This window comes from Enoplosus armatus, chromosome 6, assembly GCF_043641665.1.
Source record: "Enoplosus armatus isolate fEnoArm2 chromosome 6, fEnoArm2.hap1, whole genome shotgun sequence".
Taxonomy (NCBI): domain Eukaryota; kingdom Metazoa; phylum Chordata; class Actinopteri; order Centrarchiformes; family Enoplosidae; genus Enoplosus; species Enoplosus armatus.
The window spans coordinates 11,831,411-11,843,884 of record NC_092185.1 but is presented as its reverse complement, the minus strand read 5'-3'; the positions used below and the strand labels follow the sequence as shown (position 1 = coordinate 11,843,884).

Genomic DNA, 12,474 nt, shown 5'->3' with positions numbered 1-12,474 from the left:
AGCAAATTCTTTGCTTCTCCTAAGATAAATGGGCAAAATTAGGATTTATATGAATAAAAGTCATGAGAAGGGAATTATGCACGTTGACAACATTGGGGGAAAGAATCCACATTTCATTGAATAAAATGATTTATTAATTAGCGATGAAAACAAAAATTACATGAACAAATAGGCTACTCTTAATAGAATATGTCGCTACAAGGTCGCGGGTGTAGTCATTTAGCCTACTAAGTTCTGTTTTTTAAGTCTTCAAAAACAAATAGGCGTGGTTTGACCGCTACAAATAATTATATTGTAGGCCTATTTCAATGCACAAGCTTTTTGTGGTAATTCCCATCACTCGTTTAAAGTGCATAACATCCAAAGTAAGCTATTGGCCTGCAAAGAAGAACACAGCAAAAGTAGTAGGCTAATTCACAATACTGAGAGGAGGATAAGGAGCAATGAATTAGCTACTCAAAGCTGCTATTATTGACAACAAAAAGAAATCCCGAAATAACAACCTATTAAACTATTACAAGATACATACATTGTCATTGCACTTTGCCACAAATAATAAATATCATCAATGGTATCATTTCAGTAAAACAAATTTCACAGTATGCAAGATGGTTACATAAATGCTGAGGGTGGAGATACACATTTTTTAAATATTACAAGTAATTACAAGTTAGTGTCCTTGGAAGTTTTCCATGGCTGGACAGAAGCTGTAGATGTGTCCTTTGTTTCTCTGTCATATATAAATGTGTAGTGATCTGATTCAGGGTGGTAGCAGAGGGGATTTGAAGGAGCAGGATCCGCTGCAGTGGCGAGGAGTCAACATCTTACACGAGAAATGATGTAAAGCGTCGTGAGCTTCTATGAAGAAGGAGATGAAACAATCAATAGTGTACGTGCATGTGAGTGTGTGAATGATTTAGCCCGTACAATACAAATATTAGCCTATATACAGTACGACAAACAAAAAAAAAACGTATTTGCATCAGGCATGCTTGCGTTAAACAGTTTTCGCTGCAGAAAGTGTCCGGATAACCAAGACATAAAGATGAGCACTGGTAATCAATTTAAATCGTGGGGGAAAAAATGTTATGTTTATTTATAATTTCCACTAAGTTATAGGTCTATGTCTGCATTTAATTAACATGTGGAAATTAATAAACTGATCACAAGACAAATGGTGAGAAAATCAGGTCCGATTTGAAATGTTTCGATTTGAATGAAGGCAATTTCCAAATCAGTGAACGACAGCCGACACAACCCAGACAAATCCCTGATCTCCTGAACACACAGAACATTTTGAGCATCATCAATCACGTCGGAAAATATGCCACAGTAAATCTCCAAATCCACGGCAGAGAATGAAGGCATGTCGCGGCGCTGCTGCATCGACTCCCTCTGCTTTATTTGTCTCACCTCTGACGATGTGAAGCTGCTGAACCATCTCCTCCCTGTAGGAAAGTTCCCTTTTCATTTGATCCTGAAAATTATCTGAGGAACAAATGGCAGGATTTGAGTCAGTGATGTGGCAATCAAAAAAGCATTATTTTCGCCAGTTTCATCCCCCAAAACACTAATTTATATACGTTTGTTTTCTGACATATGTCACAAATATTCACTTGAACATTACAAAATAAACAAAGACAATAAGGTGAGTTTAGATGGATGAAGTCTTCCCTATAAATTATTGCTTTTAGGAGATAACACTTAAATGCATAAAACTGGTCCGGTCCGAAGATTCAACCTGCCTCTAGGGGGCGCTGTTCTCAAGATAAAGCGACTTCATGTACAATCTCCAAGGCTCCTAATTGTACTAAATACTATGTCATGCTGTGGTGTGGAAATACTTATATTTATGTTTTATAGTTGAGATTAGAAAGTAGCATTTTCTTCGAAATAGTTCAATGTAAATTATCTATACTTCTTATATGAAAAAAACTAAAATCTGGATGAATGGAGCGATGAGAGTTTAAATTAAGTATAAATGAAAAAAATAGTTGGCAAAAGTACCCCAATCCCTTTTTATTTAAACTAAACCATCTTAAAAAAAACAACTAAATGTGTCTTTTGTCAGGACCTGTTTAGACATTTTTGTTGATGTTGTAATCAACATGCTTTCGTCAGTATTTCAATAGTGTCTTGTTTGCAGACTGAGATTAGACTTGATCCTTTAACAACCCACCTGATTGGCAATTAAGAGTGTATAAAGTGGAATAAAAAATGTGGAATAAATGTAGGACGAAGGCATTTGCACCAAGTGTCTGATGCTGCAGATACACCAGCTGTGTCTTGTCACTAGATTATGTTTTGTATTCATCAAACTCAGCTGAATCCAAATGAATGCATAAAGAAAAAAAGCGACACAACTGAGAGATTTGTTAGAAAGAGATGAGACAATCATATCCAGAACCCCCAAAATACAACTTAAGAGTCTGAAGTGTTGAATCATTTTCTGTTAATTCCTAAGACATCCTCCTTACTTTGACATGTGTAGCGTTGCAGGTGAGACGAAATAAATATAATTTTAAACTACACACAACAGGTCATATTAGAGATATTATATATTTGCTGGTAAATGTATCAGTATCCAGAGTCATCCCACAGTACGATAGGTGAATTCAGTTTATTTACACCCAAAACCGATGAAGGTCTGGATTATATGCGCTGGTCTAGTACTGTAACCACTTTGATAAAGACTTTTTAATTACGTTTGTACTACATGAGAGTCCCTTTTTTTCCCTCTTAATCTGAGATTTTGCACCATTAAATTCTTTTTTTTAACTTTTATTTTTTACAAACTTTGGGATCTTTGAGATACTCTGTTGATTCGTTTTTCACTGAGTGCTGATAGAACAGTTCTGTGCAGCTCATCCACTCTCCAATATATTAATAATATATTCTTTAAATTTCCATTAAAAACCACTTAGTTGTAAATTTAGTACAACTGTCTTTCTCCTCAGATGTTACATAACAGTGTTAAACACTTTATGTTTTTCACATTACTCTTTTTTTTAATTTCTGTATGTCAATATGTATTTGGTATATAAGTTATATATGTTATTTCTATTCACTATATACATGTTTCTGTAAATTAAATTAAGCCCCTAAATGCAATTCCACTTTCTTGCCTACAGAGAGCTATTTTCTGAGGATGCAGGTGTGTTTTTGGACTGAAGGTTAAAATCATAATCCTCTCAAGCCTGTGTTAAAAGAGGTTTTGAAAACACCTCGTCCCAGGGGAGCGTGTCCCTGAACCACTTAGCATTTCTGGAAGAATGGCGCCCTTAAACAGATTTTTGCTCGGCAGAGAGAGCCACTGTAGAGGTGGATTTGGTCATGGCATGGCAAAGGCTCATGTTTTGGCCTGAATCACAAACATGACAGAAGAGGAACACTTAACATGCACCAGAAAGACTTTTGAGTCTCTGTCTATGAAATCCAAAAATAGTGGGAGAAGCACTGTTGCAGAATTGAGCTTACCTTTCAAGTTTTGAAATTCACGTTCCAGCTTTTTCCTCAGCTCAACTTGCTCTAACAGCTGCTTCTGTAGTTCCTCTAAAAAGCAGACAAGAATAGAGGGTGTTTGAGGAGGAAAGGTATACAGGCTTTTGTATCAGCTTTCTTCTAGGACACTTTTCTATTTTTAATGACAGTGATGAGGACATCATCATCATTTACACCGACAATTCAGAGCAGGTCTTTAGGGCCTGCAGGCAAAAAAATAGAAAGAAAAAAGATTCATCCCTCATGTTTTTTGGGACAAATCCCAAAGAATCTGCCTCTCATGGCAAAAACAGAAAAATAAAAATAAACGAAGGCATTGTCTCATTTAGTTTAAATTCAGTAAGAAATGAATTATTCATTATTATATAGTCTGATTGTATTAGATGATAATAATGTTTTTTTGAAGGGCCTTGTTATCTGTCAATCACTAGATCTAACAGTAAGACACCGTCTTACCTTTTGCCAGACTTTCTATGGCTCTTTGTGCTGGCAGAGCTCTGGCTGGCGCGTCCTCGCCTGAATACACAGAAAATAAATGATATTCCTCTATCAGCAAAAAAAGTAGACCCGTCTCTCTTAAATCAGACCTTATAACACTACAAATTTTTTTCTTCCTGTTTGCTGACCTCGGTGTAACTTACCCTCATCCGGCTCTCGCTGGTTCTCCTCGCTGCTTTGTTCATTAAAAGATTTCGTTTCGATCTCCTCCACTGTGGAAGACGGCTCTTCTTTACTTGCACTCTCATCTTAAAGGAAAATAAATCGATGTAATTTTCACCCTCTTTTCCGATTTTTTTTTTTTAACTAAATGTTTTAACAAAAGCAGAAAAAGAAATGTCTAACCATTTGTTGTAAGTACTCCAGTCTGGTAATTGGCCGGTCTGAACTGATACGAACTGCTCCTTTGTTGCAGCTCAGCCCTCCCCGGTGTGTACACCTAAAGAAGACACAATCACCACTTCTTTGAGCTCTTAAAATTACAGGAGGTTTTGTGAAAGAATAATTATAATGAATTAAAATAAAATCTTAAATGATAATAATTGAAAAAAATATAGGCTACTCTAAGTTGAAGTGTATATATTTTTATTTAAAGGATTTTTCTTTCTAAATGTTGTGGACATGCTGCTGCTGTTACACTGTTTTAACATAAAGGACAAATTCCCCCACAAGAACACAGAGATTTATCTGTTTAAAAGGTACACACGAGTCAAGGAAAGAAACCCACTTGCAGAAAACTTTAGTGAAATATTACAGCTTGTGTTATTCGCCAGTGTTTCTCAGTTATAAGTCACTCACTTCAGTGAAAGACGCGGCTATGTGGGTCTCTGACAGCTGCTTGCTCTGCAGTTCTCTGTCAGAGGACTGGGCCACGTGCAGGCTCATTTTCTGGGAGTCAACCAGGCTGCTCTCCTGCATGCCCTTGGAGTCTGAGTCGCTTGCTGAAACACTGTGAGCCAAGCCGGGAGGAGTCCGGGGACACACCGAGGACAGAGGCCGGGAGTCCTCCTCCTCCTCTGGTGTTTTATTTGTCTCCACGTCCACGTCCGGCTCGCCCTCGCTGTCCACGCAGGGGGACATGGACCGGTAGCTGGAGCTCTCACTTAAAAAATCGGGCGATAGATAGCCGGTGCGACAGCCGTTGTAAGCGCCCCGGTTGCCGTACAGCTTGGCGATGCAGTCCGCGTCTTTAATAACGGGTCTGAACGCGGACACGTAGCTGATTTTCCGGGGCACGAGGGTCATCCCCTCCAGCGGCCTCGCCTCGTCCCCTGACTTGTCGTCTTCATTGCGCGTGGACTGAGTGCTGGAGCACCGGTCGTTTTCCACCATGCTGTCTTTTGACGTGTTGGTGCTCCGGTCGCTGTGCTCGGACATGTCCATGTCAGTCTGTCTGGGAGGACACAGCAGCTCTGGCGGGGGTTTGTGCTGAGTCTGGGGGTAGGGGGGCATGGGCAGCGCGCCCGCCGCGGGCCAGAACATGGGGAAGGAGTGATAGGCGCTGTCCTTGGTACCAGGCCACAGGACACCCGGGAGGCCCGCTTTGCTTTGCTCTCCCATCAAGCTGTCGTCTTTCTTCTGGCACAGGCCGAAAGCTGGGAACCCGTACGGATGAGGGAAAAGCGGCGGTGGGATCTTTTGCAGCATCCCAAAGCCTTTACTGGGCACGGGGATGACCGGGTAGCTGCGCGTGCTCGTCATGCCGCCCCGGTTGTCCTCGCAGCTGAGGATCTTTGCAGGTATCTCGGGTGAATCTCGGGGACGGTTGGGTCCTTGTGGCTTTAACGGAGAGCTGGACCCTGAGCCTGGCAGCGTCCTCTTGCGACTGCCCCCATTGAACATGGCCTTGACATCTTCCCATGCGTGCAATACATCTTGCTGACCGTTTTTATCGGTTAGTTTGAGATGCCGCCTCCAAGAATTAAAATTAGCCGCATCTGGCTGCGTGTACTTGGACTCTGGCGTGCGGTGCGAATGAAATATGAATTTATTAGGAGAAAAATACATGTTGCAATAGGAGCACTTGATGCACTTGGCCCTGGAGCTGTTGTATCTGGCCGGGATGAAGTTGCCTCGACTCCCCCAGGCGCATTCGTGGGACACATCAAAGGAAAAATTTTCTGGAAGTTTAGGAGGCGAATGAGCTCCCAGGAATGACTTACAGAGTCTCTCGGCCTCGCGCTTAGTGATCATCCCGCAGCGCCTGGAGGAGATCGGCATCGCCCCGGCTCTCCGCAGGATCTCCAGCTGGACAGGGGTGCACTGGACGCAGGTGATCCCCAGCGCCACACGCCGGTTGTGAATCTCGTTATAGCTGTAATGCTTCAACAGGGTGTTAGATATCTGTGCAAGGCAAAGTCTCTCCTGGCCATCTATCACCAAAGACACGATCGGTATTCCGTACAGAACCGTCTCCCCGACCTGGTTGGGCTTCAGGTTCTTGGTGCCCGGGTAGGAAAGTTCTTGTTTGGAGCTTGGCGAGGAGCTGGAGTCTCGCCCCGCAGGTATGGAGTCCATCCTTGGAGGCCTGGGAGCTGCAGAGACGACGTTTGACATTATTATGAGTTTCAAGTCGAGTTTTATAATACGCCTTTGGTTTATTTTATTTCAGGTCAACCTGTTATAGAAACAGAGATGTCAGGCAATGAGGCCTCCATTCTTATAAAGTTGCATGAACGCGATTTGTTTTTATTGTTAGAGACCAACCTTTAAGAATAAAATCAGACCTTTGTTAAGCAATATGTTTGTGACATAATGTTCATGTGCAAATTATATATTCCTCACAGTTAAAACTACACTTAAATTAATTTTATTTGTCCGCAACTTCAACCTTTTTGTGTGTGTCTGCAGGTTTAAAGCCTATAAATAATTACATGTTGTGATCTCAACGCTTATAATAGATGGACTGAAGTCATGAACCCAAACACAGACTGCATCAGTTTCCAAAACTCACCTCTAATGTTCGCGCAGCTTCCCTCCGCCGTGAGCGAGAAAGCTGTGATGAAGCGAAAGTCGGAGCGAAACGAAGTCTAGTCAGTGTTGGAGGATGTGAAGATGTTTGCTTTAGGAGCGGGACGCAGTTGTCCGTGCAGCACCGCCTCCCTCCTGCTCACTGACTGTCCTCCTCCTCCTCCTCCTCCTCCTCCTCCTCTCTCTCTCTCTCTGTGTGCGGATGGTTTGTGTTGCAGCAGCAGCAGCAGCAGCAGTGTGTCCACATGGCAGGCAGGATGTAGTACAGCCCCCTCTACGACACCGACCGCAATCAAGTGACGGCAAAACTTATGGCAGAGGCACTCCCACTCACACAGGCAGTCTGCATTAACTATGGATTCATGACCAATGAAGACGGTCTGAGTGTTTGGTCTCATGGCAGCCCGCAGGTCTACACATATGGATAAAGCGTTCAACAAAAGGGTTACAATTTATTTCATAAAAGCTAAACTAAACACGCTGTTTGAAGCAGCATATAGGCCCAAGTGTTTAAATAAATTCTCAATTAAAAAATTAAGCTTTTATTACTCTGTAGCCTGTCGACCATAATGCGTTTAATTAATTATTTTCCTGCATGGAGGAGGCTGCAGTGGGATTTGGCTTTCCGCTTAAAGAAAACAGCAGGGACCCACCGACACATTGTGTGCGCGCGGACTCCGGGGCCCGCTGATGAATACTGCGTGGAGGCCTTCAACACGTGCGGGGTTCCCACGGATTCATCGTTTACAAGCGACACCTCGCCCACACGCGTTTTAACAATAACCAGCTGCTCTAAAAGGTCACTCTCCTCTGTGTGATCCGTGCTCGGTCTTTTTTCCCCTTTTTTTTCCTAGAAGCTGAAAGAACGAGATCAGGCAGAGGAACAATGAGGACAGCCATAAGCGACGATGCATTTCACTTTTTTTAAAAGTCAATAAAGCTTTGGGATAATCGTTTTCATCTGGCACACGCGCGACGCCAAGCAGTGATGTAATATTGATGAAGGTAACAGGACACGTTCCTGTTGGTGCTATCGTCTTCATGGGACAGAGCTGTGCAGCAATCATGACAATTTGTCCATAATTATTCACTCATTTTAGGAGAGGGAGATGCATTGTTAATGTGAACACAGGCAGCATACATATATCTAATAATAATATATATCAATAATCATAATAATACGTCTGGGCTATTAAAACAATAATTTGATCGTAGAACAGGTATATTGAACAATGTTATAATTCTATTTTTTTTTGTATTAAAAAATGAAAATAGAAAAACCTTTATAAGAATGACTTAATATTTAAAAAAAATGTAATTTTCTTCTTCAGATGGATTCTGTCCCGCGATGATCACCATTTTACAATCTATGAATTCACCTCTATTTGCCTTTGTGATTAAACAAGTTTTTGTAACTGAGCAAGAGTCCATATGAACAGTGAACAGACGGTTGTCTAACTTGGGGCGTCTCCTCACGTCAAAAGAGCAACCAAATTCAAATCAAGTGGCTATCTCCTCCATCTGCTTATCTATCGATCATTGAACGGGTATGGCCTGTTAAACCCTCGATTGTCACCAACATAAACATCTTAATTAGAAGTCATTGTTTCCATCAGATAAATTCAAAGCCTTATTGACAGCGTGAACAACTCCAACTGGAATGAAATGACCCCAAAATGTTCAGCTGTTCAAGAGATTGCAAAATAAAACCCTTAAAATTCAATACAAAACCCCCCATTTTCAAACTAAATGTCACATTCACAGACTCAAGTGGTGCAACATGAGTGTGTTTCCACCAAGCCTATAAGCGAGAGACTGAGAAAAGTACCCCAAAAAAAGTCAGTAAGGTCATTATCAGGCTCAAGCTTATTCTACCTTTTTGTGCAAGAGAGAACAGCTCATTTAAAAGTGTGTCTGCATTAATCACAGTGCTGCATCAAAGTATGATAATCACCTGAACACTCTATTAAAATAAAAGTGCCAGCCCAGGGGAAATCTTACCTTACTCTTTAATTGTTTTGAGGCTTTGATAGGCTTTTTAATCTAAGATTAATTTATGCATTCTTAAATAACTCTACATATGATTAATAAGCTTGAAAATTAAAAGGAGACTGAAGCAATTATAACAAGTGGTTGGTCATCACCTCATTAGATGGTATTAGGAAGATGCAGTTTGTGTGTGTGTGTGTGTGTGTGTGTGTGTGTGTTTGCCTGATTGGGTATCACAAAAATTAACAGTGGAAGGGTAAGAGAAGAGCAAAATATGTTTGATGACAATCATAGGAAAAAAAAAAGTGCTGCTGGCTAATTATTCTGGATCTTTCTAATATGCTCTCTCTGACTGGATGAGTCACAGTCATTTATTAGACACTTGATATAACACACGACTTGTTTTAATCGACTTATTGTCAGTTGGAGCAGCACAGATCCAGCTCGCGTAGTTCAAGTCATTCACCGTTGACCACGGCGTTGATCCTGAGTGGATTCTGAGGTGGAGAGACAACAAAAGAGAAAGATCAGCCGTTTGTGAGGCCACTGGAGAGACGCAGTGAAAACAGTGAGACTTGCTAAATGGTTGCTAATGTGTAAACAAGACATCACTCCTCTCCTGCTCTGATGTTTATTTGTCTCCTAAAAGCCCACCCCTGGGTCCTGACCCCCACATCCTCCACCACTAAACGGAACATTTCTTCTTGCAGGAGGTGGTGTGCAATATGTATGTATGTGTGTGTGTGTGTGTGTGGGGGGGGGGTTGAGTTGGGGGAGTTCATCACTGCATCAAATGAGGCTGAGCGCAGGGACCCTTTTGTCACAGACAGGGACTCATCTGCCAATGGTGAGCTGTGAGGTCCTAGGGGAAGGGAGGAACAAAGGTGCTAAAAGGCTGTGTGACAATGAGCACACTCCGAGGAGAGCCTTCAAGTGTGGGACACAGGCTGCATGGGACAAGCTGTGCCAATCACTCCGCAATTACTTTTTTGTGCAATCCAGAGGCCTTGTGTGGGCATTCATGGAGAGACGCAAGGACACGAGTGGCAACAGCAAGGTCCACGTCTGTCTGCTTCTTATATGGAGCTGACCCTAAGTTCATCATGGCATACATGTATAGAAATCACCTGCTCTTCTGTTGATTTGATTGTGGAAAACCTCTGGCAAATTCTGCTGCTTTTCATCGTGGACCCATCAGAGAAGAAGATGAAATTTTACATAGAAAGGTTTATTTGTCGCATACACAAGTGAGTAGTGAAATACAATGTGGCATAGTCCTAAAGTAGTGCTTAAGGACTAATGTGAAAAATAAGAATAAAAAAAGATAAAAATCAAAGATAAAAAATAATAAATATATGTAAAAAAAAATATATATATATATACAACTTGCAGGGCAATGCAAAGGACTTGCTGAATGCATTGTTCTACAAGGACATACAGAGATTAGAGTTCATCATTCCGATGACCTGAAGACAGAAGCCTTTTCTTCATCTCCCTGTGTTGAACAAAAAAAAAAGCATTAAATCGTTGTAAAAGAACTCAACTTTTATTTGATATCTGGCATATCAAGTCATATTTACCACTAGTTAAATCAATATCACAACAATTCCATTTTCCGATGTCGATATATAAAACAATATGGAAAATGTATTTAAAATTACATATCAAATAATCAAAATTGAAACTAATTTTGTTTCACACTGCATATGATGGCTCATTTTGTTAGTTTTGAATTACAATTTGCTTGGAGTTATTAATGAGGACAACAGAGTTTACACTGAAAGTCTATGATGACCTACGATCTACAACTAAATAAGCACAAATACTACAGCAGGCCTCTCTACTGCTTATTCATAAGGGTAACTCTTATTCTTAATTGTCATTATACCAACTGCCTCACTATGTTTACAGAGTATTTAGGGAGTTTAAGTTTTGTCTATCAGCACTGTATGCTACAGTGTAATAAAGAAAGATGCAGGAATTTGTCTATATCCAACCCCGAGCAGTTTCAATGGTGTAATGAGGAGTCAAGTGAGAATGGGAATTATCGTAATGATAACAAAGGTCTATGCACCATAGCTTGGGGCTGTATTGTAGGGCATTACCATAAAGATGTGATGTGTTTGTATTGCAGGGTTTTTGTGAGGGAGCAGGCCAAAGAGATAATAACTATTAGTAGATGACAGTGCTTTGTGGGATTCCAGCTGTGGAGCCCAAATTTCCATACAGATAGAATGGCTCTGGGTGGATGATATGCGTATATGGGGGAAGGGCTGGGTGACTCAGTGGACTCATCTGTGCACACACACACACACACACACACACACACACACACACACACACACACACACACACACACGCACATACATACATACATACATACATACATACATACATACACATACACACCAAGTCTGAAAGTGGTAAATCTCAGTGTTGGACTAGTCTTGTTGTCCCCAGTCAGACTTTGGGGTGAGGTGAGAGCCTCCGGTTTGAACACTCTGCTGGTCTCTGTGGAGGAACTGTCCAGAGTACTGAAACAGCCCGCTGTTGCTCTGCTGACAGCTTTCAAAGTCAAGAAGTGCAAATAGCTAGGGCTCGCTCTCTCTCTATCTCTGTGTGTGTGTGTATGTGTGTGTGTGTGTGTGTGTGAACAGAGGACCAGAGATTTCCATCAAGATCACATGCAGGTGAGAGGGCGTGCAACATACTTGTCAGCACCAGGGATTTGGTGGAACCCTTCCTTAAAAAACAAATAAAAACCTCCAAAAAACACATGCACTTTCAAGGTTACAAACTTTCAAACAAATCCCAGAAATACAAGATGTACCCAACATGTATGGAATAAAGATATACGCTTATGAAGCTACAGTCAGCAGCGGGTTAACTTAGCTTAGCATTCAGACGGGAAACGGGAGACTCTCGACAGACCCCTACAACCTGTAAGGCGTTGATGATGATGTTGATCTATGAGGGTGTTTTTTTTTTACTTTGCAAAGGATATATTTCAGTAGGAATTGATTAAAATTAATTGTTCAATAGCTTTGAGGTGTCCCATCTTCATTATCTGATGTTTTTCCCGCCAGATATTGTGAATGGAGTTTGCGAAAGACTTCTACAAAAAAGCTTTCAAAATCTAATTAACTAGAAATTATGTTTGCATGAAGTTTTTTCTCTTGTAATACTTTTCACAATTTAACATTTTTGCACTGATTACACTCAAAACATGGTGATAAGAGATTGCTTTGTCAAAAACAGGTAGAGATGAATTAATAAAGAAATGTGGTTGATTCAATGCCCTTTTCAGTACAGTTTTATTACATTTTCAGGGACACTAATGAACTTTGCTACAAGTAGACAAGCTAGCAAGGCAACCAAAAACAAGCCTACCTTTGGCTGTCTTCGTCGGTCACGGGACCTTTGCCTTGCAGGTTGTTGCAGTCCGTTGAGAGTCTCCCGACTGGAAGCAGGAGGACACAGCTAGCCTGGCTTTGGTGAAAGATTAAAAAAATATGC

The 12,474-nt window shown here is 41.2% G+C and overlaps 1 protein-coding gene across 1 annotated transcript; it reads right to left on the bottom strand.

Moving 5' to 3' along the window:
• Positions 1–760: 760 nt before the first annotated feature.
• On the bottom strand, positions 761–6,935 carry skor1b (SKI family transcriptional corepressor 1b). The gene is made up of 8 exons (XM_070907841.1): positions 6,925–6,935; positions 4,798–6,517; positions 4,345–4,438; positions 4,143–4,247; positions 3,958–4,017; positions 3,478–3,552; positions 1,414–1,488; positions 761–858 (listed from the first exon to the last, which is right to left on the bottom strand). The coding sequence occupies exons 1-8, from the start codon at positions 6,933–6,935 to the stop codon at positions 761–763; spliced, it is 2,238 nt and encodes a 745-aa protein (XP_070763942.1).
• Positions 6,936–12,474: the final 5,539 nt, after the last annotated feature.